The following is a 16363-nucleotide window of genomic DNA, read 5'->3' as shown; positions in this document are numbered from 1 at the left end:
CAAAGAAGGAATGGATTACCTTAGTAAATACTTAGCTACCTATCCTTGGAAGTGTTTAAAGTGAGACCAGATGGCCATTTGGCTATTAGGAGTTAAGCAACAGATGGCAGATGGTCTGGATCCCACACCTGAGTGCTTGTCAGTCACCTGGGAGCCTGTTAAAAATAGATTTCAGGGCCCTGTCCCAGAATTAGTAAATTAGAATCTCCTAATCTCCTAGAGCAGTGGTCGGCAAACTCATTAGTCAACAGAGCCAAATATCAACAGTACAACGATTGAAATTTCTTTTGAGAGCCAAATTTTTTAAACTTAAACTATATAGGTAGGTACATTGTTATTAACTTAATTAGGGTACTCCTAAGGCTTAGGAAGAGCCACACTCAAGGGGCCAAAAAGCCGCATGTGGCCCGCGAGCCGCAGTTTGCCGACCACAGTCCTAGAATGGGACTTAGGGGCTGTATTTTGAAAAGGCCTGGGAGGGGTGGGGGTGAAGCAAAACAAGTTCAGGAGGTAGGGGAGAAGGTTGTCTTCTATCATAGTCATTGCACGAACAAGCACCTGAGCACCACCTAGATCGATGGTCTTCATGAAAGGCCTCTTCCAGCCGAGGGGGAGTGTGTGGCAGAGCTGAGGCTTCCCCATTGCACGGCCTCGTTTTCCTGGGCTGTGCAGTGTTGAGGGGCACCTGAAGCTGGAGCAGCACACGGAAGGAGCAGGCGGCAGGCTGGAGGCTGTTTGGATGTGCAGCTGCAGGCTGCTGCTGACCCATCTGCGTCTCATGACTGGTTGTCTCTTTGTTAGGGGATCCCGCCCCCACATTCTGGAGAATTCACTGCTGTGCTTTCTTAAAACCAACACCCCTATAAATAAGCAGACAGTCATCATTGGAGACTGACTTGCTGAAACTGCAGCTTAGCCAGTCCAGCTGTTCCAGTTCTGTGAAAGCTTTCTGTAGGAAGTGAATGAGTCAGAGGGTTTGACTGTGAAACCTATTATGAGGAAATACTTAAGTGTACAACAAAATGGTATTGGAGCCAAGAAAGGAAGTAGGTATGGGTTCTTAGCTCTGAGACACCATTGGAAAGGTTTGCTGCTCTTGTAGGAGGTTGGCTGTATGTCCTTTAATTTCATAGCTTGGGGGTAATTTGCTAAATGTTTGAGTTCCTAGTATGTGTAAAACATGAGGGTAAAGTGAATGAGATGTAGTCTTTCCTTTTTGGAGCCTCAGATGACTGGGAGAGAAATGTGTAAATTGATTAATAAATAGGTGTTGTAGGAGCACTTAGCAGGAAGTGACTGGGAGAGAGAGGGAAGATGGTACTTTCTTTGTTAAGGACGGGGTATGAGTTTGTCATCTTGAGAAAGGAAATTTCCAGAGAGTGGGAATAGCATGTGCAAAGTTATGGAGATATAAAATGTGTGTAGGGGCCTGGCCAGTGTGGCTTAGTGGTTGAATGTTGACCTGTGAACCAGGAGGTTAGGGTTTGATTCCCAGTCAGGGCACATGCCCAGATTGTGGGCTCGGTCACCAGTATGTGGTGTGCAGGAGGCAGCCAAACAATGATTCTCTCTCATCATTGATATTTCTATCAGTCTCTCCCTCTCTCTTCTCTGAAATTAATTTTTTAAAATATGTATAGGTGTGTAAGGAAAATAAATCCCGAGTGATTATGACTTGAGACCTGTGATGAGAGAGGAGCTGGAGAAAGAGCTTGGAGGCAGATCAGGGAGACCTTAAATGCCTGTTGTCAATAGGGAACCAAAAGAGGACTTGTTCGCGTGATCAGATCTTTGTCCGCATTGGCACTGATCTGGAAGTACTTTAACGTGGACTTAGGGCTACTGCAGAGGGTGCCCAATTTCAGTTATCCAAAAGATATTGAAGGCCTGAAGTTAAGCAGTGCAGTGGGGACAGAAAGGAGGGGACGATTTCAATAGATATTTAAGAGAGAAAGTGTGTGAGCATCTACCTTGAGCTGTTTGACAATTGGAGAAGATCAGATCAACTCAATTTACAAGAGAATAATGGAAGAGCTGTGTGCCAGGAAGCAGACTGTCTTGGAATACCCAGGTCTCATATTAACTTGAACGTCCCCTCTTTACACAGGTTAGAAGTCCAAGCCGATGTCCAAAAGGAAATTTTCCCCAAAGACACAGCCAGTCTTGGTGCAATTAGTGACAACGCAAGTACTCGTGCTATGGCCGGTTCCATAATCAGTTCCTACAACCCACAGGACAGGTATGTGACCAGTCAGATGCCCAAGAGAAGCTGCATTTTGGGGTCAGGTACTAGGCCTTTAGAAGCTCAATGCCTATGTTAGAGCTCTGTGCACCATCTAGTGGGATGTATAGTGTGTGTACCTGGTGACCTCGTTGAGCAAGTTCTTGGCAGCTCTTGATTGATTCTCTTAGCACTTAATTTTTAGAGGTTTTTTCTTTCCTTTTTTCCCCCTTCTCTTGGCTTTTGCAACAGTATAACTATTCATGTGGAACTTTTGAGAGTTAGATTGGTGTTCATTGATGTTTGTAGGTCTATGGGTTTCTGCTCTCATGTTGCCCTTTGCTTGATGTGGCTCCTGTAGCCTATTTCTCTCTATTTTGGAGAAGCTGGTATGGTATGGTCGCAGCACTCCCTTCTGAGGAGTTTCTGGTTTCTTCTAATTGTGGCGCAGTAGTAAAAAGCTATGCATCTTCTTTCACTTTCACATTTGGGTAAGATAGTATGAGGCTCTGACACTTAGTTAATTTTAGAAGTACTTTTTTAGTTTAAAAAAATTGGCAGATCCCTGGCAGGTGTGTGGCTCGGTTGGTTAGAGCGTTGTCCCATGCACTGGAAGGCCATGGGTTCGATTTCCGGTCAGGGCACATACCTAAGTTGTGGTCTGATCACTGGTTGGGGTGTGTACAGGAGGCAACCAATCGATGTATCTCTCTCACATCGATGTTTCTCTCCCCACCCCCCTCTCCATTCCTCCCTCCTCTCTAAAATCAATAAGAAAAAGAAAACTGGGTGATGACAAACTTATTTTATTTTTAAAGAAATTGGCAGAGGTGTATGTGTGTGTGTGTTTTAAATCAACAAAAATGATCTAATTGTTCTTCATCTTGAGTGTTAGGTTAAATTTTTATTTTCGCTAAAAGTGAGCTCTAGTCTGTTTACCTATGTTTTTTTACTTCCTAATCCTGAACCCACAAACTGCTTTTACCAACAGGTATAGCATGACCCATGCATGACTCAGCATAGTGGGTTTTGTTTCCACAGAGAATGCAACAATATGGAAATACAAGTGGACATTGAAGCCAAACCAAGCCACTATCAGCTGGTGAGTGGAAGCAGCACAGAGGACTCGCTCCATGTTCATGCTCAGATGGCGGAGAATGAAGAAGAAAGTGGTGGTGGCAGCAATGAAGAGGATCTCCCCTGCAAACACCAAAGCTGTGAACAGAAAGACTGCCTGGCCAGCAAACCTTGGGACATCAGCCTGGCCCAGCCCGAGAGCATCCGCAGTGACCTGGAGAGCTCAGATACGCAATCAGATGATGTGCCAGATCTCACTTCAGATGAGTGCGGCTCCCCTCGCTCCCATACTGCAGCCTGCCCCTCGACTCCCAGAGCCCAAGGTGCGCCGAGCCCAAGTGCCCATATGAACCTCTCTGCCCCAGCTGAGGGGAAGACTGTGTTGAAGCCAGAAGGTGCAGAAGCCAGAGTATGAAGTGGAATGAATGCTCCTGTTCCGAGAAGCACACTTGTTGTAACTGCATCTTTTGAAATCTTTTTTTTGGGGGGTGGGGATGGAGATTTATGTATTTTATTTCAAAGATTCTCTGGTCACAGGTTTTACCCAGGGAAATTCTGAGAAATTTGCAGTTTCTTACAGATAAAACATGGGAAATTTTGCCCTTAGTCCCACAGCCCACCCTTCCCCTTTTTTAAGTTTTAATTTATTGGTTAAACTAATGGTGGCAATCCGTGAGGTGTGTCAAAGAGTGTACAGATGTATGTGTGTATATTGTATGTATGCTAACTTTACTGAAGGACACGTTTTAATAAAGATTTCTGTTGTAATTCAGCTCATCTCGTTCCTTGGCTTGGGTAGTCCTACAGAGCCAAGGGTTTGAAACAGACCACTACTTCTTTAACAGTCTCTAGATCTGACTGTTCCTAATCTCAGGAAAAAAGGATTATATTCTAATCAGACTGCAGTGGAGTCATCTATAACTAGGGATTCCTAGCATTATAGGAAACAAGCCAGGCTTCTTTTGGACTGTGTAGTCAGACTGAAGAATTAGCTGAGTCAGCCAAATAAAGAAGCTGTAGATTGAAATGAACCTCGTTTGCCCTCTAGAGGCAGCTGTGCAGTCTTCCTGTTAGAATTTTATTTACCCTTTTCTGTATTGTAGTCACTACTAGAAATGTGTTTCCAGACGAGGGAAGGATGGAGTGGCAATTTAGTGGCTCTTCAGAGAGATCCCAGTGAATATTGCAGAATTATAAATTGGGAAACAGTATTCTTACTGGAAGAAGAAATGTACTGATTCTGCATAATCTAATCACTAAGCAATAACCTCAGTGTTTGTTAGCTATCAGGTACACATTCCATGTTTCAAAAGCTTTCTCGAGTTTCACAAAGTTAGTTTAAGAGGGACTAAGGAATCTGACTAAAATTTGTCGTGAAAGGACAGAGAAGAAATGCCATCAAAATCTCAACATACTTAATTTTATCTGATCTTATAAATTTGTCAGAATTGAGCTAAATTGGTACTACTTCGGATTTTGGCTCTGTCTAGAATAATGGTCTAAGAAATGAACACTCATGCACAAGTATAGCAGAGAAAGTTAAAGATTCATGAGACGTGATATAAGATTCCAAATTTGGCAGTAACTTACTTTGTGATTGTGTGAGATGGCAGAGATTTCTTGCCCTTAATTTCTCTGGCTCAGACGGTATTTAAGAAATTTCCAGTGCCAAACTCCTCTAGCACTTTAGCCCTGGGCCCAGAGGAAGAATTGCAAACATCCTTTCCCTGAGGACCAGATAGCTTTCTGTTTCCTTTCGCAGATGCACCTGCTCTTTGTCTTCCTGGCCTGTGCTTTTCTACAATGAGGATGATGAGTCTGGACAACAGCCAACCTGGAAGATTCTTTTCTCTTGGGCATTGCAGCCAGACTTAGCACATTTCCCTGCACCTGGAACTGGAAATGCTGTCAGTGGACTTTGGGTCTTTGGAAAAAGGCACCCTACAAGGTGTCCACGTGTGAAAAAAGAAGCTGTTGGGGAAAAAGGCAGACAATCTGAAATGCCAATTATTAACTCTCCACTTGCAATTCTCTTGAAGCCTCAGGAGAGCAATTAACTTGGATGAAATCAAGGAAGTCTGTTGGAGGGGCAGGAGTTTGCAGCCAAACCTGTATTCTTACCTGGGCCCCACTTCTTATAGCTGTGAAACTTTTGCAACTTACTCTGAGTCTGTTTTCACTTCGCCGAAATGGGGATAATAGTTCTAATTATGGGGTTGTAAAGATTGAGATGGTGTACTGAAAATGCTTTTGGTAAGACCTCATGCTTTTTCCTCTTGCAGGAATAAGAAATAAGGTTGTCTTCTAAGAAAAGCCCAAAACTCTAGACCAGAGGCCACGGAAAACTAAATTTATTCTAATCCTTTGCAACACTCCAGTTGTGTCTTCTAGACGTTAGCAGATGAAAGACCCTTCGCCACCACTCGGAGACCAGGAGTAATGCACCGGGAAAGTTGGTCCAGTTATCTATTTATTTTTATTGACTTGAGGGAGGGAGAGAGACAAACATTGACTTCTTGTTGCCCTGACCGGGGACCAAACCCACAACTTTGGCATACCAGGATGATGCTCTACCCAACTGAGCTACCCACCCAGGACCTAAAAGTGGGTCAGTTTAGTACGTAGGGAATGTTTTAAGTAGAGCTTTCATTCATATCTGCTATGTTTCAGGTATACTATGCATTAATGAGGAAAACAAAGGTCTGTCCCCATGGAACTAACATAGTGGGGAAAGGTGATCAGATTCATTATCTGGATGAGGGTAAATGCACTAAAGAAAACAAAGCAGGGAAAGTGAAGAGAGTTGCAGGTGGTGCTACTTTAGATGGATAGTATAGGCCTCTTCAACAAGGTAACATTTTATTAGAGTCCTGAGTGGAGTGAGAACCATGTGATACCAAGCATGAGGAATAAAGTACAAAGGCCCTTTGGTAGAGCATCCTTAATCTGTTTACTTACACACACACACAACATACAGGCCTGTATGGCTGGAACAAAGTGGACCAAGGAGGAGAGTAGTAGATTAGGTTGACTGGCTGGGAACAAGATGTGTAGATTAGCAAAACAACTCTGAAGACAAGGAAATGTTAGGTTCCTCTCAGGCCAGGAAGAGATAATCTTCAAAGCCAGACAGATGGGCTCTTGTGGTCAACTTTCAAAGGGGCCAATGCTGAAAGGGCATGTCTGGTCACAAGTCCTACTTGGACCAATGGGAAGAAACTGGATATGGGAAATGGATACTTACTTATTCCAACCTCTTTCTAATGTACTTTTTGGGACCTAAAAGGTCTCTGTGATCTACTAGTTAGAATAGAGGCTTATGGGGTATTAATGGGTTGAATTGTGTCCCCCAAAATATGTTGGGAGTTCTAACCCCAATACCTCAGAATTTAACCTTATTTGGAAATAGGGTTGTTGCAGGTGTAATTAAGATGAGGTCATACTGGAGTAGGATGGGCCCCTAATCCAATATGATTGGTGCCATATAAAAAAGGGAAATTTGGACACAGAAACACTCACAGAGAGAACACCATGTGAAGATGAAGGCAGAGATCGGGATGATAACAGAAGAAGCCAAGGCGTGCCAAAGATTGCCAGCGAAACGTCCAGAAGCTAGGAGAGAGGTATGGAACAGATTCTCCTATATAGTTCTCAGAAGGAACCAACCCTGCAGACACCTTAATCTTGGACTTTTAACCTCCAGAACTGTGAAATAATAAAGTAGTGTTTAAGCCACCCAATTTGTGGTGCTTTATTACAGCATACCTAGCAAACTAATACATAGGGGTCAAGTAATTTATTCTTTTAAATGTATTTTTATTGATTTCAGAGAGAAAAGGAGAGGGAGAGAGAGATAGAAACATCAATGATGAGAGAGAATCATTGATCAGCTGCCTACTGCATGCCCCCTACTGGGGATCGAGCCTGCAACCTGGGCATTTGCCCTGCCCGTGACCAGTTCATAGGTCGACATTCAACCATTGAGCCGCTGCGGGTGGGCAGGGGTCAAGTAATTTAAAAGGAATTTTGGCCTGGGTCTGTCCCACATATCCATCCCATTATTATTTCCCAGTTCCTGTAATTACAGTTGTAATAGACATACTTGGCAACTGGCAGAACCTTCACACTGACACATAGTGTGAAAGCTGTGTAAGAAGAACAAAGGGAAGTCCCCAGAACTGTTCTTCCCCACCAGAATCATAAGCCAAAAGCCACAGTGCAACCCTGAGGGAATAGTAGATATTACCACCACCATCAGAGACTGAGAAATTCAGGAGTGGTGACCCCTATCTGTTCACATTTAAGTCATTTGCCCTGTACAGGACTTGGCTTGTAGCTGTTCTTTCAGGTACCTCTTTGTAAAGCAAATCAGCATGTCGCTGGCACCTGCAGCCATGCGACTATTGACCTGGAATATGCTTTTCCCCTCCAGCCCAAAGAGCAGAAAACATGAAACGCAGATTACTTTCACCTGCAGGGTCAGCAGTCCATCTTGCTGTTGTACATCTGGCTTATGTCCGCTCTCCGGCTCTGTTGAAATCTCATCTGCAGGCACTTTATCATCTCACATTTCACAGCAGGACATGACTCGACATGTGATGACATGTTTTTGGGTCTAATAAGATGTGGCAGGTATGTAAATGCCTTGTTTAAAAAAAAAACACGTGTGTTTTAGAGGGTAGGCAATACTCCTGTGAAACTTTCAACTCCGTGGAGTTTCTAGGGATCCGGAGGAGTCTGGAACATGGCAGGTAATCTGAAGTGAAGGATGAGCTGTTGCACTGCACACCCCCCACCACTAAGAAAACGTCTGAGCATTTGATGGATCGCTTTTGATCTTAGAGTTCACATACCACATTTGGTTATGCTGCACTGACCTGTTTATCAAGTAATCCATAAGGCCACCAGCTTTGATGGGCCCCCAGAAAGAGAATGGCCAGCAGTGAGTACAGGCTGCAAGGTAAGCAGTTTGGTTTTATGACCTAGCAGATCCAGTGGTGTGCAAAGTCCTTGGCAAATAAGGATACAGGATACACGCTGTGGCAAACTTCCATAAGCGAATCGCAGCACAGAGCCTTATGATTTTGGAGTGAAGCCACGCTATTTCCGGCAATGGCTGTTCTCTCACTACTGAGCCCTGCTCCATGCTCTGAGGGGACCAGCTGGGCACTCAGTAGCAGTTAGATTATATCAGATCCCTTCCATCATAGAGGAAGCAGCAATTTCTCCTCACTGGAAAAGACATTCACTCAAGATATGGATTGTTTCCATGCATGCCAAGCCTAAAATATTCACAAAGAAATTTTAAACAGAAAAGTCCCAATTATTATAAAACCAAGCATTTCCCCCACCCCCTATTATTCTAAATGTGGTTATCTGTTCACATTGAGAAGCATAGTGGCTCAGAGGACAGACTCCAGAACCAGCATGTCTGGGTAGGGATTCTAACTCCACTGTTTAAGTGTCTTTGGACCTTGGGCAAATTATTTAACCTCTCTATTTCAGTTTCTTCATTTGGGACTGAGAATTAAATAAATACATATAATGCCTGGTCTGTAGTAAGTTCTGTATGTATTAACTAGTATCCATTTCATTTATTATCATGATCATCAGCATTATTATCTATAAACTTCCTGAATGTCTTATTCACCATGTGGTGTTCCACACAACACTGCCTCTCATCCAGGGAGGCAATGGGCTAAGACCCACGGAATCAAACTAAAGCAGCTGGCCCTACAGAATAGTCAAATGGCTTACAAATGGTTTACAATTCTCAACAACCACAAGAGAAATACATTCACCAGGGCACATAACAAGTCCATCGACTAGAAGTCTTCTGCCCAGTTTGGGCTCCTCATCCACTGAGCCAATAGCCTAAAAGGGGGCAGTTGTGTTAGGTGGAGCGATTGACCCTGATTCCCAGGGAAACAGGTTGCTGTTGCTCATTGAGGGATTGGAAGGGGTATGCCTGGAACCCGAAGGACCCTCTGGAGCTACTTCTAGTACTACTACCATATTTAGGAGAAAAAGTTCTAAAGGCTAGACCACTAAGGGCTCAGTTCCTTTAGGAATAAAGATTTGGGTCATCATACCAATACTGAGGTGCTAGCTGGGAGACAAGGAACTTAGAATGGGCAATGGAGAAAGAAAGTTATGGATATAAATAATTCATGAGAACTTGAGAGAGAAATGAGGACTACATTAGTATTTCATGTTTTCCTTGCTGTAGTGTGTCTATGTTTTATAGCTACCACCCATTTCTTCCCCACCTCCCACATGTTCCCTAGTATTGTAAGGTGTCTTATTGTTGGTAACTTGATAATGTAGCCCTTAGGTTACAGGTTGTTGAGGTAGAATTGTGACTGAACCGAATGGACATCACCCATAGATGGATGCATCACTAATAGGATTTTTAATCTCTCCTTTAAGAGATTAAAAGGAGGGGGTTTATTATTTTTTAAATATTAATATATTTTTATATTTACTATCTTTTACTTCTTTTTTAAAAATATGTTTTCATTTGATTTTTTAGAGAGAGATGAAAGGAGAGGGAGAGAGATGGTAGAAATATCGATGAGAGAGAAGCATCAACATCTGAGAGAGAAACACCTGATTTGTTGTATTAAGTCCTTTTCTGCTTAAAAATAGAGTGGTTTCTGTTCCCTGACTGAGAAATAGCACAACTTGAAACCTTTGAGCCAGGATATAACTTGTCATTTTGCTAGAGCTGATGTGCAGCCAAACTATAATAATAATAAATTCCTGGAAAGTCAGATTTGGAAGCACCTTTGAAGACTAACTGGTCCAACTCCTTCTTTTGTAAAATGGAAGAAGAAAATTGAGACACAAGTCAGAAGACAAAAAAAAAAAATGCTGATGCTGAGTGACTGCAACTCCCTCAGCCTCCTCCCGAGGCCGGCAGACCTGAACTGTCTTCACGAATCACTGTGATCTAGGTCATGGAGATCCAGTGCGGCCAGCCCTGCCAGCCTTACTGCAGCTGACTGGACACAGAATTTGGGCCCCAGCCAAATGCTGCCGTGAACAACCTAGATGTGATGGAGGCCAACCCCCTGTGTGGGACTGTCTGGTACGGGAGACATAAGTGCTAGGAGCATACCCAGAGCATGTCGCCTGACGTCGCCAGACCATTGTCCCTGTTCTCCAGGGACCTGTTAGTCTTCAAAGGTGCTTCCAAGTCTGACTTTCCAGGAATTTAAAATCAGTGATGGCTTCCCTGATACCTCACTTCCTCTGTGTCCCTGCCATCGCCCCATTACCAAAAGTTATCTGAACATGGCTCTTTCTTGTACACGTAAGAAGCTCATGAACTTACCCAAACATGGCTACTGGTTTCCTGGAGATCACAGCCAGATCAAAAAAGAAGCAAGCTAATAAAATTAAAATTAAATCCATTACTGCTATACTAAAAAAAAAACAATGGAGGCGGAGGAGGAAGCCACAACCCAGATCTGGAACTCCAGATATCTTGCTCCCTCCACTCTGACATGGCTGTCTCACATGCAGATATGAGAGAGAGGGCTTCATGCACGGAGGGCGACAGTGAGCGAAGACTGCTGGCACTGTGTGCTTGGATTCTGAGGCCTGGGCTGTCATCAGAAGGATCCAGCAAGGGCAGGGTCACTGTCCCTCCTCTTAACCTGCATTGGAGATGCTGCTTCACTTGACCTTTGTGGCCTGCCTTTGTGAGCCACACCGGTCAGGCTATTTTGCACTTTGAATGCATCCATTATTCATTCATGATTTTGTAACATCTTGTATTGGTCTCTTGGAAAACATTGATTCACTGAGTGGTACAGATCTTCCAAATGTTGAATTTTCCAAAAGTCTTTTTTTTCATTCAAAAGCTCAAATTTTATCATTGGCAGCAAATATTTTCAATATTTCTCCTTGAATTGACAGGCTCACTTCCTTCATTTTAGAGAAAATGTCTGCAGAAACCCACATTTGCATAAGCTTAGTGTATCTTTCAATCAGGAGAAATGGTGTTCATGAAAAGAAGCAGCTAGTTCAGCTTGCAACTCAAACAATGGCACAGGTGCTTCTCCTGGAGACAACCATGGTACTTAGGCAGCCAGCAGAATGCTTCCGTTCTGTCAAAATATTTAAAAGAAGTATACCCAGGGGTAGAAATGTAATAGAGTTAATGATTTTTACTGTTTCATCACGTCATTCTCAAGTGAAACTGGCATATTTATTTCTCATACTGTGTGCACATGGCAGTGACAATACAATGACTACATCTATAGCTCAGAGCCGCTGCCTTCCTTTGTGCTAAGGGGCCAGCTGTTTTACTCATCATTGCCTTTCCACCATCAAAAAAGCAAAAGAACATCAAAGTAGATTAAGAAAATAATTTTGACTTCACAGATCCTCTGAAAAGGTCTTTGAGAACCCTCATGGGTTCCCAGACCATACTTTGAGAACCATGGATTTAATGCTCTATTCTTCAGTTAATGCCTACCATGTGACTGTTCTAGGCGCTGAATATTGAGTGGTGAGCTATATATGAGATACTTAGGGCCTCTGTTCTTAATGTTCTTGTTATGTCCTTTGAAGCAAAAAAGTTTTTCATTTTGATGAAGTCAGATTTATCTGTGGTTGTTTGTGCTTTTGGTGTCATACCTAAGAAAGCATTGCTTAATCCAAGGTCACAAGGGTTTATGCCTACGTTTTCTTCTAAGAGTTTTATAGTTTTAGTTCTTACACTTTGAGTTAATTTTTGTATATGGTATGAGGTAGGGGTCCAACCTCATTCTTTTTTGTTGTTGTTGTTTTTGTTTTTGTTGTTAATCTTCAACTGAAGATATTTTTTCCACTGATTTTTAGAGAGCGTAGAAGAGAGGAAGGAAATGGTGGAGGGGAGAGAGAGAAAAAGAGAGGGAAAGAGAGAGAGAAACATTAATGTGAAAGACACATTGATTGGTTGCCTCCCCTATATACTCCTACTGAAGCCAGGGATTGAACCTGCAACCCAGGTATGTGCCCTTGACCGGGAATTGAACCTACGACCCTTCAGTGCTCAGGCCAATGCTCTAACCACTAAGTGACACCAGCCAGGGTCCAATCTCATTCTTTGGCATGTGGATACCCAGTTGTCCCAGCTACATTTGTTGGTAACTGTTTTTCTCCCTTAAATCATCTTGGTACCCTTGTCAAAAATCAGTTGATCATATGTGTATTTTTATTTCTGGTTTCTTTATTGGACTCACCATTTCATTCCTCTCATCTGTATGTCTATTCTTATGCCAGTACCACATTGTATTGATTACTGTAGATTTGTAGTACATTTTGAAATTGGGAAGTGTGATTGTTTCTTTTTACGGTTATTTTGGCTATCCTGGATCTTTTGCATTTCCATATGATTTTAGGATCAACTTGTGAATTTCTATTTTTAAAAAAAGCATTTGAGAGGGTTTGCATTCAATTTGTAGATCAGTTTGGGAAGAATTGTCATCCTAACAACATTAAACCTTACAATCCAAGAGCCCCAGATACCTTTCCATTTATTTGTCTTCTTTACTTTCTTTTGTGTTACTTCTGATGTTAAGCAGAAGAGTAATGTGATCTGGTTTATATGTTAGGAAGATCACTTGGTCGTGTAAAAAAACAACTGGGGACAAGAGATGCTCCATGAACAAGGGCAAGGGCAGGAATAGCGGGGACAAAGAGCAAGGCACTTGTTATAGAAACATTTATGATGTGAATCAGCAGGGCCCGATAACTGACTTTATACAGAAAGAGACGGAGTAAAGAATGGGTCCCAGGCTTTGGCTTAAGTACACAATGATGCCATCAACCGAGACAGAAAATACACGAGAAGCAGTTTAGGAGAAAAGATGAAGCCATCAATTGGTACATGTTGAGCTTGAGGTGACTGAGGGACACACAGGTGGAGAGATAAGGTGATTGGATACTTGAGTCTGATGCTCAGGGGAGCTGTCTAGGTGAGGGACAGTGATTTGAGAATCACCATATAAAAAGGGAACCACAACAAGGCATGAACCAACCAATGCAAACAAGAAAGGAAGCAGAAACGATGCAAAGGAATACCAATGCTTAAAGGTCGAGCTGATGACAAAAAGCCCACAGAGGAGACTGAGAAGGAACAACCAGAGAGGTAGGAGGAAAACCAGGAAAGAGGTGCTTCCACTGGATTCAGGGGAGTGATATCCTGGTGACCTAGACAAGGGCTCTTCCAGCAGAGAGCTGAACCACATTGCTGTGGACTGAGGAGGAGGTGGGAGTGGAGAGGATGGAGACAGCATGTAAGCTAATCCACTCTGGAGGTTTGGAAGGGAACGGAAAGGAAATGCAAAGGAAGTAACTAAAAATGCAAAGGGAGTCGAAAGAGGGTGTGTTCTTGTAGGATGAAGAGACTTGGGCATGTTTATAGGCCAGTGGGAAGGACAGCAGAAAGAGGAAGGATGTGGGATGGAGAGTGTCCATGTGGGGCTGGAGGAGCGACTGGGAGAATAAGGTAAGGAGGTAAATGGGTTTAAAATAGTGCTTTCCAAATTGTAATGTGTATTAGAATCACATCTCTCAAATCTCTCCTCTGCTCTCCATCTCCACAGCCACTATCCTGGTCCAAGTCCAAGTCCCCTACACTTCTCATCTCCCACCTGAACAACTGAACTGGCCTTCAAGTGCTCAACCTTGTGGTGTAGGTTCGGTGATGAAGAGGCCAGCAGGGTGCTAACTGAACAGCAGAAAAGAGAATGGGCCAGTGGCCTCTGTGAAGTCAGGAAATGAGGCAGTGGGCGTCAGGAGATGGGCATGCTGTGCCTTTAGGGATGCTTGAGGTTGGGATGTCAGAGGGGGGTTGTTCAAGGCATGACCCAGAGAGGATGGCTGGGGTCATGATGAAGGTCCCTGAGGAGGGTCGTTCACATGGATGAGCAGGACCTGCGCACAGATTGCCTGATGGAAATCTGGAAACCCAAGTCTTTGATGGATGGAGGTGGGTGACAGGGAGGGAGACACGTAAGGTGCTGAGAAGGACTGGCAGAGTAAAGCCGGGTGGCAGGAGTCTCAAGAACAAAATGATAGACGCACATAGGGAAACCTTCCCAATGTGAACGGTGGTGTTCTGTGAGGGCAGAGAGGATTGTGGGTAGTTCTGATTTCTTCTTTATACTTTCCTGTTTGCCTCTCAAGTTTTCTACAATGAGTTGTTGTTTTTTTGAAATGTAAAAGTTACAAAAAATAACAAACACCCTTATTCACACCATCTAGAATTTGTAATTGTAAACACATAAAAGTTCCCTTAACTGCCTCCTCTTCTCAGACAAGCATGATCAGTTGGCTTTCAGCTTTTGTGCATGTATATATATACTAAATTGGAATATGGTAGGGTTTGCGTGTGACTGTTTTAGTTACATGGAGGAACTGTTATTGTAATGGGGGGGAGGCCTTTTTTCAGGTGAGGAGGGGGTGCACAGGGACAGAAGCCTGAACCAACACCCCCAGCTGAGCAGCCCTGGGAAGACCCAGCCTCCCGTCTATGCCACACCTGGTTGTTAAATGTTCCAGGAAGAGAGAGAATTACTACTTATATTTCTCTGGCTGGGTTCCAATCCATTCTCATATCCCTCAAAGCGTTATGCCTCCAAAATCTGGGAGGCAGGAAAGGCAGTCCTTATCTCTATTTGACAGATGGGGAAACTGAGGCCCAGGGAATGACAGTGAGCTGCCAGCGTGTCACGGGGAGTTGGTAGAGGACAAGTGACTAGAGCTGTGGCCGGGGTTCTTCCTGGAACCTAAAGCCGGTGTGCAGAGGGTTGGGCAGAGGCAAGGGGCACTGGGTGGCTCGGACTAATGGACTTTGACCAATTGGCAATAAGGAAGAGAAACGGCAATAACTTCAGGCAGCTAAGGCTGGGCCCTAACCAGGAACTTGTGTCTGGGGAGAAACAGGTGTACAGTTCTCCCTCCTCAGGGCCCTAGAAAGCAGGCCCCCTCCCTGAGGGCTATGGCTCCCCACGGTCCCCAACCACACTCAGAAGTCAGGGCAGCCTTCACAGTTAGGCCTGATTCAAGTCTCGGCTCTACCGCTGAGCCCTTTACCTTCTGCCTCACTTTTCTCATCTGTGAAATGGGTGATAATCTTTCCCTCTCAGGATTGTTCCAGCCCATACCAGCTCCTGGTTGTCACTTTGGTGCTGTTACTTGCTATTAGAAACAGCTTGTCCATAAACATCATTAGAGGCGTGTGTCCCTTTGCACTCTTGGTGTGCAGGGGAAAGACCTAGAAGTGGAATTGCTGGGTCTGACCATTTACAATACAGATGAGTCCTGCCCACCCGCCCAACGATGAGGCCGTCCACAGGGACATCAGCATTCAGATGCCAGCCGATGGCTTGGGAACTGTCCCCGTCTCTCTCTCACCTCACACGCTTTTCTTCCCACCTGCACCTGTCGTGCGTTGTCCCCCTTCAGACAGCGCCTGACAGGGCAGCAGTCTGCCTGACCGTGGTGGCCTGCGATGTCACAGGGCTTCCGGGCCGGCCAGAGGCCCCACTCCCTCCTGTGGTGTGACTGTGCTCCCTTAACTCCCCAGAGGCTCTGGGTGTGCTGACCCAGGGGTCCCACACAGGGCACACAGTGGGCCCGGGTACAGCTGTGCCCCAGGCCCCCACTTCAGTGATGCCCACTTTACAGATGGAAACTGAAGCTCAGAGGAGCGAGGGAGCGGGAGAGGGGGGTCGTGCGCATATTCGCTGGGTGATTGTGGTCAAGGTGAAGGCTGGGAATCCTCCTCTTCCTAGAGGGTGGGGAGCGCAGCAGTGGGCGGCAGAAGGCACTGCCTGGGGGACAGGGTCTGTCCTTAGGGTGACCTCAGGCAAATTGCTTTCTCTCTGTTCCCGGCCTGTTTACCTTTGTCTACGGGGATAATAATGTCTGCCCCCTAAGCTCGTGGTGAGATAAAATAAGAAAATGCTTTGAAAACTCTCTAGAGACCCTTTAAAAGTGTAGGCCTGGCAGGAGCACATAGTAGGGACTTTACCAGTCCTGGCTGTAGTTTAGGAGCCCCTTCATTGT

At 44.4% G+C, this 16363-nt stretch overlaps 2 protein-coding genes across 6 annotated transcripts in view; both read left to right on the top strand.

The window, feature by feature from the left end:
* The window catches only part of RNF19B (ring finger protein 19B), a 55702-nt gene extending 49293 nt beyond the window's left edge, over positions 1-6409 (top strand). For 2 of the 4 annotated variants that reach the window (XM_014549521.1, XM_014549519.1), the window contains exons 8-9: positions 2108-2239; positions 3263-4070. In XM_014549521.1, the coding sequence (XP_014405007.1) occupies positions 2108-2239; positions 3263-3713 (583 nt within the window). In that variant the 3' untranslated portion in view covers positions 3714-4070. Of the gene's footprint in view, positions 1-2107; positions 2240-3262; positions 4071-5060; positions 5461-5689 lie in introns of those variants that run through there. The other 2 variants (XM_014549520.1, XM_005878374.2) reach the window with 2 other exon arrangements.
* Positions 6410-7742: 1333 nt separating this feature from the next.
* The window catches only part of TMEM54 (transmembrane protein 54), a 14122-nt gene continuing 5501 nt past the window's right edge, over positions 7743-16363 (top strand). Inside the window, exons 1-3 of one of the 2 annotated variants that reach the window (XM_014549527.1) lie at positions 7743-7930; positions 8141-8258; positions 13897-13968. In XM_014549527.1, coding sequence (XP_014405013.1) covers positions 8231-8258; positions 13897-13968 — 100 coding nt within the window. In that variant the 5' untranslated portion in view covers positions 7743-7930; positions 8141-8230. The remainder of the gene's footprint in view (positions 7931-8140; positions 8259-13896; positions 13969-16363) is intronic. The other variant, XM_005878371.2, reaches the window with a different exon arrangement.

Source organism: Myotis brandtii, unplaced genomic scaffold (genome assembly GCF_000412655.1).
Source record: "Myotis brandtii unplaced genomic scaffold, ASM41265v1 scaffold555, whole genome shotgun sequence".
In the NCBI taxonomy this organism is placed as follows: Eukaryota; Metazoa; Chordata; class Mammalia; order Chiroptera; family Vespertilionidae; genus Myotis; species Myotis brandtii.
The sequence above is the reverse complement of the archived record's forward strand: the minus strand, read 5'-3'. Positions and strand labels throughout refer to the sequence as shown.